Below are 15,942 nucleotides of genomic sequence, written 5' to 3'. Positions count from 1 at the left end.
TAAAACTGTTTTCTCAGAGACACACAGAGCATTACAAACAAACTGAGAGAGATCCATAGCATCATCTGACAAAGGAAGCTTTCAAACACAGATAAACACACACATGAGCACAAAACATGCTTCAAATTTTAGGAGGCTAAATAGTCCAAATGTCACACTCCCATTCCTGTCCACTGAGAAGTCTGTATGTTATCTGGTAAAATCTACCCTGACAGTTACAATGGCTTTATGAGAGGCTCCTACACCTGTTCCTACAGGTCCATTTCTCGGGCAGTCTGCTATCCTGCATTTACCCAGGCAGTTCTCACTCTTCAAATGAAACTGCAGTTCCCAACTCTGCTTCTCAGATAGTTCAGCTCCGATGTTCAGCCAACCTCATTTCCACTGTATTCCAGTTACCCTTATAGCCAACATGCACTTTAATAACTAGTTCAACCTTTTTATCTCCAGCTTTTATTTGTAGCTGGTGGCAATCTCTTGCCAAAAATCAATATTCTGAGCCAATCCCTTCACCAAGGAAAATTGTACATGTACTTTTTCTTCAGTGTATCATCATCTCAAAATTTTACCTAAAGATATTTTTCTAAAGTGGTCTATCTCCTCCTACTACTAATGCCACCCTCAAAGTTTTCTTCCCTTATTCATTTTTCTAAGGTTCATATTACCACTACTAAAATCCAGACTTTTCTTGTCCTACCACTGTAATCTGTTTCCACTAAAAAAAAGAAGGGAAAAAGAAGAAAGAGGAATGATGGAAGCCATTTCAAGTAGTATTTTGCAATCTCAGCCCCAGTGGCTCCCTCTTCTATAGAAAACAGTTTGCTCTTTTTTTACCAAAAAAAGGATTTTTAGCTTTTCCTATGTTCTGACATGTCCCTGAGGTGCCTCAGTTTACTCATCAGAGAATAATTCTGTGCATCTCTTTTACAAAAGAGACACAGTTAAAACCCAGCTACTGCTCACACTCACATTTTATACTGGCAGTGTTCACCTTTCTACAACTCTATCTGAAAAGTTTTATAGCATGTAAAAAACTCTTTTGCTCTTTTCTATGTTCTGTTCCTTCTAGGCTGAATCTGGGATTTAGATTTCTAAAGGGACTTTTCTTTTATATAGCTAGTGGCAGTCAAGACCAAAAAGTCAAAATTCTGAACTGATCACCATGGAAATTAAGCCAAATTTCCTCTCTTTCAGTAGCTTTTTAGATTTGAAGAAGCTGGTGCAGTGTTCCCTGCACTAAAAATTACAAATATATTTCAATTAATTTGAGATTCCTGAATTTGGAAGATAGTCACATTGTAAAAAGTTGTATTTACATGTAAGTATTTTATTATATTTATCAGTACAGTTCATATCAGCTTTGGTGGGAATCTGTCAAATATATGATACAGGTTATTATAAAAATTCCTGCAGTTCACAAAGAATATTGTTAGTCTGAAGTAAAGGAAAACAAAACTCCAAAACAAACAAATTCTGCCCTGACATTGCACGTCACTATCAATAGCATCATTGTTTCCATAGCTACAAATGTAGACTGCTTCAAAGGAAAGAAGCAGAGAGACTGAAAATGACAATGCACAATCAAAACAGGAACATACATTTTCCAACGGCACATGTGGGATGGAGGAAGTAACATGGGGGCATAGAATGTTGTGGGGTTTTTGCATTTGACAGTAATGTCAGTGATCTGAGAACATCAAGCTCAGAAAAGTAGCAGTAAGCCTCTTGCTGCAGTATCACTTGATGTATTTCTACACCTAGTGGAAGGAAGAGGAGAACACAGAGAACAGAAAATACCAGCAGGAGTCATCAAAGCAGGGCAAGTACTCCTCTCGCCGATCTAGCCACCTGCAGACTCAGACACACTTTTAAACCAGTTTCCTTGGAATTTTCAGTGGTTCAGTATAGTTATGAAGACAATCAAATCCTTTATATTGCTCTTATCACAAATGGTGACAAAACATATATGCTACACCTAATATTAACTATAACCAGCCCAGGAGAGGATATAGCAAAGTGAATTACTCTGCAGAGGGTAGATACAAAACATGAGGGTAAGAGCATATGGCAAAACAAAAGGGATTCCACAGCATCTAGCAACTAGTCTGTGCTTCAGTATTAAGTTCCTGCCCTCTAAATTTAGCTATGCAAAAAGCCTACTTCACTATCAATCAACTACTCTAGAAGTACAGCGTCCTCATAACATACTGGATAGGAAGGTAAATTCCTGTTTTTCCTACAGCAGGAATTCCTGAGGTGGACCTTTCTCTGTCACTTCTATAACGATGAGTGTAGGAATAAAACTACGACCAGCAACAAAGACTAACAACAGTGCCACTCTCCTTATCAAAAGAAGAAACAGCATAATCTAGAGGTATACTGTAATTTAACATAAAATTTAATAAATAAATAAACAAATAAATACACCACCCTAGGAAAGAAAGAAAGAAAAAATATTTATCTCTACTACCTTAGAATACCCTTGACATTTCCAGTGTAGTAACAAAAAAGCCCTGGGATCAGGATGCCTCCATAGGTTGTGATGGCATATTCAAAAATGCACAGCATCAGAGTAATTCTTCCCTTCACTTCATGGCTATTGCTCTTTACAGCATTTAATAAGTATCACACTTTGGAGGCATGGCTTCTATCCCAGAATCCCAGAATATGCTGCGGAAGAGAACCACAAGGATGATTGAGTCCAGCTCCCGGCCTGGCGCAGGATCATCCCCAAGACTCACACCATGTGCCTCAGAGTATCATCTGAACACCTCTGTCAGGTTTGGTGCTGTGACCACTTCTCTAAGGAGCCTGTTTCAGTACCCAACCACCCTTTGGGTGAAGAACCTCTTTCTAGCATCCAACCCAAACCTCCCCTGACACAACTTCAGGCCATTCCCTTTCATTCTGCCAATGAGGTCTCCCCTGCATCTCCTCCAGGCTGAACAGACCAAGTGACCTCAGCTGCTCCTCATATGGCTTCTCCTCAAGGCCCTTCACCATCTTCGTTACCCTCCTTTGGACACTCTCTATCAGCTTAATATCTTTCTTATATTGTGGTGCCCAAACACACACTGTTCCAGGTGAAGCCTCACAGTGCCGAGCAGAGCGGGACAATTCCCTCCCTTGACCGGCTGGCGATGCTTTGCCTGATGCCCCCCAGGACACAGTTGGCCCTTCTGGCTGCCAGGGCACTGTTGACTCATATTCAACTTGCCATTGACCGGGATCCACAGGTCCCTTTCCTCAGCACTGCTTTCCAGACCATAATAAACTAAGGAGTTTGAGATTACAAATTCAGGCCTTGCTATACATGAGTACTGGTATATATAACTTTCCACAACTGTCACAGAAACAGAACAAACATCTCATTATCTTTATTAGGGCATTGAAAGCCCCAACTGTTAGTGATTCTAATCAGCTTTGGCAAAAGCTATTTTAACACTTGGGGCAGTGAGGAAGGTAGAGAATCAAAGTCTCAGTCACAAGAATATTACTTTTCAGAGAGGGCTAATCTTATTGCTGCAAAATAAAGCTATCAGTTCTTAAATGAGGCTAGTTCAGAGAGCAATACAGTAATCATTAAACTTACAAATCAGAACTCCTAATCCTTGCAGCACGTTTCACTAAAAAAGCAAGCTAAGCACAGACCAGAAAGATAAACAAAGGTTTAGCAAGACCAGCAGCAGGTCTCAAAGAGAAGTTCCTCATACACAACCTTTATTCTTTCAATTATTTGTGCAGAGATTAAAAAAAAAAAAAAAAAAAAAAAGGCAGGTCAGGCTCTGAAACTTAGAAAAGCATCACAGTATTGGCTTTCTACTACATCTCAAGTTCCCTCTTTAAGAGTTAGTTTGTAGTAGCTAGTTAGTGTTGCCAAAATCTGAGGTTTTCTTCGTGAGCAATTTTTGATGTTAAAATCCTGTAGATTCTAGTCTCTTATCTCTTTTAATTGCTGACTGTAATGGACTCTGTTGGAGTGGAAGTGAAGGAAGGGGTTTTACATTTTTCATATTGCCTCAGGCTACTAGCAGAAAAATTCAGGACTTTTTCTAAGGTACGTCAGTGCCAATGATATGTCACATGTCATTACTTTATAATTAGGCTGATAGACAAAAAGAATAATGCAGCTGACATTCTATTAAAATAAAAATTATTCCCCAAGGCATAAAAACACTGACACAAGCATCTTAAAAGGCAGTGTAAAAATGATATAGGGAACTATTTATCTCTGCTGCTGTCTTTTCCATCACAGATTCAAATAAGTAATTCTAATTTATGTATGTATTGAATATTTAACTATCCTATGCTGAGTTTTTTTAAAAATTCATATCTGAAAGCAAAATGTAAGGATATTCTTCTTAGGCTGGGAATAAAAGCTACTATGAGAATAACAGGCTATCTGCATGCTGTATTACTCGAGATTACAATTTGATAATCTGCCTTTCTACAATTCTTCAAATAAGTAACTAATCACAAACCAAATACATTAAAAAAAAAAAAAGAAAACCAGCCTCTTTTGTCAAGAGTTTGAAATTTAATTAAAATGCAGTAATGATTCTATAACAATTCAGTGTTAAATACTGAATTTGTAAACACTAGTACCTCATTCTGTATAGAATTTTCTATAAAATGGTCCTAACAGAATCAGGATTGAGACAATGCAGGGCTGTAATTCCATGTAGTTTAGAATACACTTAGTTCAGATTGTGTTAGACAGTTGAGAAGAATTACCAGGTTACAAAATTGTGGTTTATAGCATAAGCAACAGTCTTCACTCAGCATAGCTAAATTTCACCTCTTCATTAACACAAGTAGTAAGAGAAGTCCCATCTATTCCTTGCAGGTACACATCATAAAATGCATGCTATTTCATCTGTTGATGTTGTATAAAGTACTAGATGAAAACATTTCCACATTTGTGGATTTCAGCAATTTTATTCAAAATATAAGACTACAAATTCTGTTTCAGACTGAAGCCAGCCAATAGCACATTTAGATTTTTTTCTAGCAACTATTAATATTTTTCCAGTTGGCCAAAAAAAGAGAGTCCTTCATGAAGCTGTCAGTTGTAGTTCTTTGTTCACTCTGTACAATGCTTTCATTCCCAACACAATGACAGACAGAGAAGTATTGTGTTTTCAAATGTATTACAAGGAATCCTGTGATTTAGTTGTTCCTATAAAAGATTTATATTCAGAGATTATATATTCTGAAGTGAAATAATTTCCTCATAACTATCCTTCTCTTATATTCTAGACCCAGAATTTAGAACACATTTGCTTACAGCAATATCATATTTCAGGAAAGGGCAGGCGACTTTTTTAAAAGTTATCTATTATTTTGTTGCCTTTTCCTTGAGCACTGCCAAAGGAAGGGCTACTTAGCTTTCTCTCTGTACTCTAATGTAGTGTGCCATAATCTTAAATGATCTTTTGATTCACCATGCTGCAAAAATAAGTAGACATACAAAACCAAAAAAGGGCATGTAATACTCTAGACAGTCAGCATTTTTCAAAAGTTTAATATTTAGTGCGCCACTTGCACTTTAGTGACAACAAGAGATAGCCCTCTGCTACACTGGAAGACACCATTTTTTTACCAATGATTTGCAGAGAACTGATAAGGTGTTTGATGCTTTGATTTGCTGAGCAGACATCTGAGGTGGTGTGTCCTGTCCCCTCTCCCCATTTTCACATCTTCCTGCATCACCAGGATTCTCGTCATTTGCCTCAACAGTTCCATTTCCATCTGGAGGCTGCTCAAAGGTAATGTTAAATTTTGGCATGAGGTCATACTAAATACCATGTTTCCAAGCTTTGTGTCATAGCACGTGTCACAGTTCCTTGAAGCAACTCTCTACAGGAGAAGAGAAATAATTTTTCTGTGTTGCCCCTCTGTGTACTAAGTAAGCTGAGAAAAGACCTTTTCCTCAGCATGGAAGTAAATGGTAAATGTAGAAAGATTCAGTTTAGAAAAATCAAAAACCTATAATGAGCAATATAAGCTTTGGTATATTGCTTTTAATAAATACAGCATAATTTCATGTATAAATTCATGTGTACTATTGCATTTTGAAACACACTTGTGGTGTTAATGGCAAGGTAATCCCGCATTTTTCTAGATGGGCATTCTTAGACAGGATAACCACAGTTAGGTTCATAAATTCATTCACTTATGTTAAAGGTGCCTAATTTTACAAAACAACAGCTACAACAAACGAACTGAAATCAGCAATATATCTGAAAATAAGAGGAGAAAAAACTCATGCATCAGACTTCAATTCAAGACTGTTTTTTAGTTTCAGGGAAAAGAACACTTACCACAGTTACTGATGAAACCTCAGTTCACCTCAAAGACTAAACTGAGTATATACCAGATGCTTTCTATTACAGTTAACTTCTAAAGGGAAAAGTCAATGCCTCTAACAAAGTAAAAGTATTGATTTTTTTCCACCTGCTAAAAACAACCACAAACAAGTTAGAAAGTCCTGTGTTCTAAGAATAAAAAAGAGTTGCATAATTACTTATTTCAGTTTGCAACATCAAAATTATTTTTCTCCATTATTATTAGAATTTGTTTTGTTATTCTTTTTTGATAAATGCAATTAATGCTTTATTTAAAAAATGTATAAACACATCTCAAAATCCCCAAGATTTACTCTCACTTAAATGAAAACGCAGTGGCTAAATAAGCCCCTCTGCTGGAGTTCAACACCTGGAAATTTGTATATTGATGTTATTAGAATAACCACATTAGAATTCTTCCCAGAAAAAATTTCTAGACTGTATGTGTTTGGGTTTTTTTAAGTTGTGGCAATTGTGGACAAGTGATATCTTTAATCAGTTTTTCCCCTCATATGAAATAAGTTAATGGTTCTGACTTCCCTGCATGAGAGAAATATTGTACTGTACAGGTAATATTTAGCTTTAATATATATTAATTAATTTTACAAATAGACTTTGCAAGTGAACACCTGACCTCAAAACATGTTCCAGTCTGGCACATGACCAACCCCATGTATCCTATGTATCAATGCAGAAAGTGACTAAAATACATCAAGTATTTCAAATTGAAAACCAGCTGTTTCTGAACACGACGCAAAGTTGACACGTGCATGCATTTCACCATTTCAAACAACAGATGCAGTCATTTCTCTGTTCATGAAACTGGAGAGAAACAGCAAAAATAATGGCCTCACTTGCTAAGCAAAAGAGTCCACGACTTTACCTTTCTTAGCTTCTGAAAAACACAAAGGCTTACCTTTCTGTACACCAGCATGTTTGGGGATTCATCAGCCACCCCATTGCTGCTTTGCCCATAATTATTTCCTTGTGCCATGTCCCACAAATTTGATCTGCTTTTGGATGTTGCACTGTAAAAGGTAAAAGTGGTTTCAGTAAGGAATCGCCTCAGGTCTCCTTGTTTCCCTGATGATTAATGGACCTGACTTTCTCCTAACATGTTATCAAAATCAGTGTATGCTCTTACTCCAACGGATATTTACATTGGAGCAAAGCTGCTAATTCACCATTTACTGTCATGACTCTCTTTTGCCTGTAAATAATGGATGTAATACGTTAATCTAATTTAGACGTTAATGAATTGTCATTCCGAATAGGTCACTGACACACCGCTAACCACCACATCACGCAGACGCTTCCTGACAAAGCGGTCCTTCCTCCCCTTCACGGGCTCCAACAAGAGACGCTCCGCACCTTCCCGGCCAGTTTTGGGAGGATTGGCTCGGGCCATGACGCATATTCAGCAGCGTCCTCTGCTCACGGCTCGGGCCGTAGCAACTTTTGTAACATTCAAACTCACAAAAAGCAAACCAGACGCTTTGAACTTCTCTGTAATTCACCGTCACATCTGTGCTCATACACATATGCCGAGGCAGGGAAGTGGGTGACGAGGGAAAAGGAAGAAACAAGCCAGAACACCTTTGGGTTGCTTTCACTACTTTGATCGTACTTCACCGAACAACACCGGCTCCCCGCCAGCCGCATCTCCTCCCCGCCCTCCCTCGGCTCACACGGGAGCTGCACTAGGCAGGAGCTGGGATCATGCCGTAGCTCCGGCTTTGCACGCAGGTGTGAGAATGTGCTCCATCTACAGACCACACCGGCGGTTGCGGAGAGCCCGGAGAGCCGCCGAGCCCCGCTCCAAGCACTCACCTCCACAGCCCTCCCCTGCTCCCCAGACCTCTCCCGTCCGGGCTCCGCTGCCCCCCGTCCGCTCGCCGGCCCGCGCTGCCCCCGCACCGCCGGCCGGGGGTGCGCGGCTCCCGGCGGCCGAGGGCCGGGAGCACCGGCTCTCCCGCGGAGCCCGGCGCTCCAGCTCCAGCACCCGCAGCTCCAGCACCCGCAGCTCCAGCACCGCGGACAGCGCCAGCGGCAGCCGCGGTGGAGCCGTCCGGGATGGCCGGCGGGAGCGGGGCCCCGGCCCCCCGGCGGGCGGTGCGGGGCGGGGGGCGCGGAGGGGCGCGGAGCCCGCCCGCTCGTTTACCTCCTGGGCCAAGGTCACTGCGCGGTGGCCGCGGCTCCTGCCTCCTCCTGCTGCTCCTGGCGCGCCCCGCGCGGTGGGTGTCAGCCGGCGGCGGGCGGAGGGACGCGGCGATCGCTCATCACACACACGCACACACACACGCACTGCGGGCGGAGGCGCTGCTGCTGCTGCTGCTGCTGCTGCCGCCGCCGCCGCCGAGGCTGCGGCTCTCCCGTGCGCTGCCGGAGCGGCGGCGGCTCAGCTCCCTCCCCGCAATGGAGCGGCCGTCACGTGGGGGACGGGCACGTCAAAGGTGCTGCCGCTGCCGCTGCTCCGCCACACAGCAGCAGCAGCCCTCCTCCTTCTCCTTCTCCTCCTCCTCGGCGCTCTCGGCTCGCTCACCGAAAACAGCGGCCAAGAAACTGCAGCAGCCAGCAGATCTGGCAGCAGCCCCTATAAATGAGATTAGGCAGCACTGGAAGGCTGGGCAGGAAGGGAATGTGGGCTAATGGGATAGGGGAGGGGAGGGAAGGGAAGGAAAGGAAAGGGGGGAGTTGGTGGGGAAACTGTGTCGCCTTCTTCATACTCCTTTAGCGGTAGCAACACGGAATCAGTCTTTTCCTCTGCGTTATGCTGGACACTTTCTGTACTTTTTTCAGTGAGAATTAGGGAGAGCATGTGCCCTGTTGGCACTGCAGACCTCTCTGAGCAGTAGCACAGAGAGAGCAGAGAGCGAGTCTGTTCCAGCCAGAAAGGAATAAGCCCTGAGGACACCTCAAGACACCTTCGGGACTGTTTTGCGATGTCCCAGGCAACTGCCTAATTTGTGAAGGCCTCGTATTGGCCTCGACAAAAGAAAAAGATCAGGTCTGTCAGTCTTATTTCCTCATCACACACAGACAAAAATACTTCGCTTTTCCAAAGAGGTTGAAATGCCCAGAACTCGATATCCACAAGAACACAAGATACTTAAGTGATTAAGCTTTGGGATATTCCCATTTGAAAGTGTCATACATACTGAGTAATGTCAACCCTTACTTGCTCTATTTTTCTCACACCTCGGACAGACTCAAACCAACACTTTTCCTGCTAGAAGTTTGTTATTATCCAATACTGCAACTTTTAACTACTCTTCCAAACTTTGCAGAGGCCTTCAGATACTTTAACAGAGAATGTGGTAAATTAGCTAAGGCAACAATAGGGAGTCATAGTGGCCGCAACAAAATGAAGGAGAAAGGAAAGAGCAGATCTGGACTTCTTGGAGACACAAAGAAAGGAAGACACAGGTTTGATAATGGTCATAGAACCATTACACCAGAGTAAAGAAAGATGAACTCCAGCACGAACAGAAATGTTTTGCAGAGACAGAAGTAGTAAAAGATGAAATAACATAACACAGGATAAGAACCATCAACTCAGTTCAATGAGATACATTGGCAGAAAAGGAAAGGGGCTCTGTAGCAGACAGACATAGCGTGTCTCAACTTTGATACAGATTTAGAATAATTTAGTATGTAAAAAGGAAAAGGCAATATGAAAACAAATGGTGTGAAAAAGAGAAATCTGGAGTTTTAAGGTGGAAGAGAACAAGGGAAAGAATTAAACAGCACAAGCGTAAAGTGAAGAAGTATCAATGTTGAAAACAGTGGGAAGAGAAATCTGTGAAACTAAAGAATAAACAGAGAATGGAGAAAAGACCTGTTTCCTATTAAAATTCATTTGACATACAATAGCATCTTGGAGAGGCTCATGAAGTCTGAATCAAAATATTCCAGGTGCACTGGAAGACAAGGGAAATGCCTCCTCAGACCTGCTAAGAACACAAGTGACGCCTTGTGGCTGTATGGCGTGAAAATAAACTCAAAAATCTTATTTATCAGACTAGTGTTTAAATTTCTTTTTGAGAGCAAAAATGGGAACTTCACAAAATATAGTTCAAATGTAGTTTTAACCTCAAAGATGGACAGAAGGAAAAACCTTAAAAATATTGATAATTCCTTCCCCTTGTCCTGCAAGACAACACTTAACCTAGTAATTGTGTTAAAGGGCATAAAAATCAAACATTAGCAACTTTCCAATAAAATCATTGTTTTCTTAATCCGAGTAATTTTTTTTGTTTGAAAATATTCAAATTTTATTAACATAAATGCAGTTCTAAAGCAGAGCAATGACGTGGGCTCACTGAAGTTATTAGGTGTTTTTCCAGTAATGTCAAAAGGAACTATATTCCACATAGTCTTTAATCTTGTCCTCAGAACCAGAGGAATAACTTAGACATATCAGTGATGTGTCTCATAACTACAGAGTTGTTACACTGGACAGCTTTGGTGGACCACCAAATTTTTTTTCACTTCACCAGCATGTTCACTGTCAAAACAAAGTAGAAGTTCTAAACCCTAAAGGGGTTAAACAGAAGAGAAGATCATAAATAACCCAAAAGAATTTCATTTTTGACACTATTTTGTGGTGAAAGAAACCCTGGGCTGGACTACTTCCATAAATGCAAGTAGAAAGAAAATAATATGTAATGGGATAATCTCATTCTATTGTAGTTGGATGTGTTTGTTCAATAGCCTATAAAAGGCTTTAATTCATAAATTACTTACACATCTTTCCTATGTTGAAAGTCATCACTTATCTCATAGGCAACCAGCATTAGCCTTCCCAGAAAGCATGGTCTGCCAGAAGAGGAATGGCCTTTTCAAAATGCAAGGCAAAACTACTCATTAATAAAACAAAGATGATGGGGAAAGGCTGCCAAGGGGCAGCTTTATCTAACAAGGCAATAAAGTACACATGATTGAACAAGGTGGTGACTACATTTTCTGTGTTTAGTTTGAATTGTCAATACAACACAAGTATTCCAATAACATCACATGCACATGGCACTTTTAAGTAAAAACATTATGTCAGGATGTATACAACAATCTATCTGGACATGATCAGAAATTTTGCTTTCTGTCCTGCTGACCAGTACTGTAGCATTATGTCAGTATGCTGCCTATATCCATCAATTTATCTTGTCTTATGCCTAGACTGAATGTTCCTTGGAGTAAAGACATGCTGTGCAAGCTCTTAGCACAGCATGATCCTGTTCCATGACCAAGTCTCTAAAACATTACAGCATTATAAACAGTCACATTCAAATTTACTAAAATAACACAAGCATTCTATTTAACTAGACTCTAAACACTGCCAAGACTTAATACTGTGCTATCTTAAAAGTATAAAACCCACTTTTTTTTTTCTACTAACCTGGTTAAGCACAGAGACAGTCTGTCTTCTTTATTTGAACTCATATATTTGTGACCCTACAGAACTACAAGTGTTTCACTGCCAGGCTCTGAGCAGGTAGTTAGTGATTCCAGGCCCAGTCCTTGGCCTTTTTGATGGGATCTAAACACCTGCTCCTTTAGGAGTGATTTGCAATCAATCTATTTAATGTAGGTTTTCAAATGTCATTCCAATGACTACAGGTTACAGTATGTATTTTCTAGAACTGAACCTAAGACTGACTTACAAAATTCACCACTTCCTTCATAGTCCTTTTTTAAGCTCTAGGGATTTGGTTTGTCACCAACCTTCCAACCTTATTGGAATTTTAAATTTCTTTGTCAATTTATGTTGCTGAAGTACCAAGCTTTTGTTGCTTTGGTACTTTGTTGGTTAGGGAAAGAGTTAAGAAAAAAAAAACAAAAAAGAAGGAGGTCACTAAAAAGCAATCTGGATTTAACAAGAAAAATTATGATTTGATAGAAAAAGAAATGAGTCATGGACAGACAATTTCACAGGAATAGAAAATTATTAGAAATAAGGAAAGCCCATATTTCTTTTTTTTAAAGTATGAAATATAGGTATATGTACACACCCCCAAAGAGAACACAGTACAATTTGCATATATTTAAAACCTTAATGCAAATTTTTCATACCCTACTGAAAATGTCGATTATTACTGGAATAGAAAATCCACAGCTACATAGAATTTGATACCAATATGGTGGTCCACCAAAGCTATCCAGGAAAATCCAACAGCTTCTGCAGGCAAAGCAGAACAATCTCAAGCACTTGCACTGCAGTCCTGACAATTTAGCCAGTTCTAACTTTACCCAAAAGAGGGCAGACTTTCTCAGGCAAAGAGAAAGGTTATGGTAGCTAGCTGACATGCAACTAGGAATTTTTTTCCCACAGAAAGAGCTACCACAACCGGTTATATACTCTCATTTCCTCATAAAGTGAGAGTGTTTACAGAAATGAAACATATCGTATACACAGCATTTCTTTAAAATTACCTGGAAGAACCATGATTAATTAGTCCCAATCTTATAATAAATTTCCAACTGAAGAAATCAACCAAATATGTAGGGATAGAACTAATCTCTAGAGGAAAAAAAAAAAAAGATGGGGTTTAGAGGCAAATTTACATATCATCATACCAACATCCTTGACTCAAGCATGGTTCTCAATCCTGGTCTCCCAGCGTCCAGGGGAGGCTTTTCCATTTTGTGTAAAAATATTATTATTTACCCTGAGTTTGCCAAATGGGACACTGTCTCTGCTTCAGATAAAATAATTAAAGTAACAGTGTATTGCTCTCAGCATCTCTTATCACTTGGTATTAATGACACTCTCCTCAGAGGCAAAGATGAGCTATTTATAGGTTAATATCTACATCTTCAGATGCCACGTACTTCACATAGGAGTGTCCAATTACTGAGAACTTAATATAAAGTAGGGAAAGAAAACACAGTGATGTGGTTTTGTAAATTTAGCTACAATCCTTTTAGCCCAAGATATTAGCTTAATTCAATCTGACGGTAGTTTCAGGTTTAAAAAAGAAATAAATTGTATTTTTTTGTGACTAAACCAACACACCAAATAACAGGCTCTTCCCCTTCATTCCTCAAGAAAATCTCTCAGGCGGGCCTAATTCATAGGACAGCATTTGTTCAGATCAAAATAGAATAATCCACTTATTAAGGATTAGTTAGGAAGAAGACATTGATTTAGAACCCTTTGACGTGAAAGGACTAGAGAAAGGAAGACTCAAAAGCCCTATAAAGGGAGGGGTAAAAGAGCACCATGTATGAGAATGCCATGGTTACAGACCAGAACAGATTAATTGCCAAAAGACATCATAACAAAATTAACAGGAGACACCGAAAACTAGCTGAAGGAATAATTTGTGTGGCAAAGAATTGAGCTGATAAATAAAAATCATGCAGCAGAATAAAACAAGGAGGTAAAAAAAAAATGGCACCCAAGGGAAAAAGAAGAGGCTCAGAAGAGATGAAAAAAGAAATTGAGAATGAGGCACAGGACTTGATCACAGTTGACAGGGGGTGGTTCTTGCAAGTTGTTGAAATGTTTTTTGGGGAAGATGTGTTTAAGTTGTTCATAAGGAGAGATTAGAGAGCAACTGAGAAATTCTGAAAAGTAAAAATTATCCATTAGTGTATCTGATTTCATCCCATTTACACAGTGACAGAATTTCTAGAAGCTTCTGGCAAATAGGTAAATGCCAGAAATACAGAATACAGGCTAACTTTTGTAGGATTTTGTCAGATGTTTTATTAAGAAACAATTTTTCTTCAACATGCCTTTTTGACTGCAAGCTAAGATTACACATACTACAAAAATAATAAAAACTGTGGCAGATATCAAGCCAGGAAATAGCTTCAAACTTAGCACCATGCCATCATAGGTAGCCTGCAAGTGCCAAACTTGCCTATGAAAGTTACTACTGAAATTGCCTGCTTTGCTCATTCCCTCCAGCAATCAGAGTGGATGTGACTTAATCTCATTAATTCACTGAGCTGAACGCACTGAAGAAAAAGAGAGCTCAGCAGTTTAACCAGCTTCGTTCATCATTTTTCTTTCCTTCCCCCACTTTTCATTTTGAAGTTCCCTCTATCATTCACGAATTCCCTGCCTCACGTTCACAGACAATCTAATAAAACAGCTCTTTTTTCCCCTAAGGTTGCTTTGTTTTTCTGAAGGTTTAAATCAGCCAAAATCAATTTGCTGATTGCGTATCACAAAATGAACCAATCTACATCCATTTATATCCAAGAACAAACAATAAATATAGTCATTGCCTCACAGGAAATAAATGGAGTTTTCATTCTTTTAAACTCTGCATAGCATTCAGGTTGAAAGGAGAGCTTGCTTTTTTAAATTAAATTCTCCAGAAACTCAAAGGAGTAAAAATTACAAAAAGCAAATAAGCAGGCATCTATGTTGGTTTAAAAAAAAAAAAAAAAAAAAAGTAATAGAACCACAAAATAGGGAAGTCAGTTTGTTGGGTTCTTTTCGAATCACAGTATAAACTCAAGTCCTTCCCAGAACACATCCCTTATTACAAAAGCTTTTTTTGTTACTTCAGTCTACAAGATTATTATCAGACATTTCACTTCTATACAGTTTCTCCAATATTAAAGGAAACTTCCTTAAACCTTCACACTGCAGATGTATAGTTCAAAACAGCTGGACAAGAACACATCCAGCACCAAACTCTTGGCAGTATTCTCTCTAAAATCATAACAAGAAGTTAAGAAAGAGATTGAAAAACAATAAATCGAAAGTAGATTTAGTGTTCAAAGTAAGAACGGTTTAGACAGTCAAGAGAAATCTTACAAAAGCTCTGATATCATAAAATTTGCCTCAGCTTTCAATATTTGAGAGTCAGGGAGTAAAAAATGCATCTTTGCTTAAATTATACTACAACATCAAGCCACTCTGCAAGCAGGGAAAACTAAGTAACCTTCACTTAGAGCTCGTAACCTCAAATAGCCAGGTAGTGAGGTAAAACAATAAGAAAGAAATTAAAAGATGCAAGACATCCAGGAAAAAAAATCTAATTTTGTGTACTCTCTGTCCAAAATGTCTTTTTTTTGTTACTGTGCACAATATCTTTCTCTAGTTAATGTAAAGAACTGCTAAACACAACAATATATGCGTTTGGCTTTGTCACTAGTTTCTACTTCAAGTACAAGAAGCAGACAGTGAAGCCTGATGATTTATCTGACAGATAAAATGCTTAGCATGAAAGAAATGTTTTCCCCCTAACATACTAATGGTTTAAACTTTATTTTTTGCAAGAGAATGGAGACAGGAGCAAGAAAATAAACTGGTGCTAAAAAAAGGCAGAGCTTTGCTGTGCCAGATTGGGAACTAAAATTTTATGCAAGGGTATCAGGTATCCAGCATGAGATTTGCACTATGTAAAGGTTTGTCTTGTATGGGAGGACTGAAAGATATTTAGCCATGGGTCTTTAGATAACAGAAGAGAGAGAGAGGGGGGCAAATGAATCATCATCATGGCTGGGCTTCGCGAACGAAGGCTCTATCCACATTTGTTACAGGCACGCTGGTGGCTTATGAGGCCAATACGTGACAGACATATCCGATTGCAAAAGGCACAGCAGAAAGACTCCTTAGATGGCAAATTCTGCAAGA

At 39.6% G+C, this 15,942-nt stretch overlaps 1 protein-coding gene across 18 annotated transcripts in view; it reads right to left on the bottom strand.

The window, feature by feature from the left end:
- Positions 1 to 15,942, bottom strand: part of RGS7 (regulator of G protein signaling 7) — a 265,193-nt gene that overhangs the window by 225,540 nt on the left and 23,711 nt on the right. For 5 of the 18 annotated variants that reach the window (XM_064648722.1, XM_064648723.1, XM_064648725.1 and 2 more), the window contains exons 1-2: positions 8,509 to 8,644; positions 7,264 to 7,375 (exon numbers count right to left, since the gene is read on the bottom strand). The exons of 11 other annotated variants lie outside the window; for them this stretch is intronic. In XM_064648722.1, the coding sequence (XP_064504792.1) occupies positions 7,264 to 7,341 (78 nt within the window). In that variant the 5' untranslated portion in view covers positions 7,342 to 7,375; positions 8,509 to 8,644. Of the gene's footprint in view, positions 1 to 7,263; positions 7,376 to 8,508; positions 8,645 to 15,942 lie in introns of those variants that run through there. 2 more of the 18 variants (XM_064648720.1, XM_064648724.1) reach the window with 2 other exon arrangements.

This window comes from Pseudopipra pipra, chromosome 3 (genome assembly GCF_036250125.1).
Source record: "Pseudopipra pipra isolate bDixPip1 chromosome 3, bDixPip1.hap1, whole genome shotgun sequence".
NCBI classification, from domain to species: domain Eukaryota; kingdom Metazoa; phylum Chordata; class Aves; order Passeriformes; family Pipridae; genus Pseudopipra; species Pseudopipra pipra.
The sequence above is the reverse complement of the archived record's forward strand: the minus strand, read 5'-3'. Positions and strand labels throughout refer to the sequence as shown.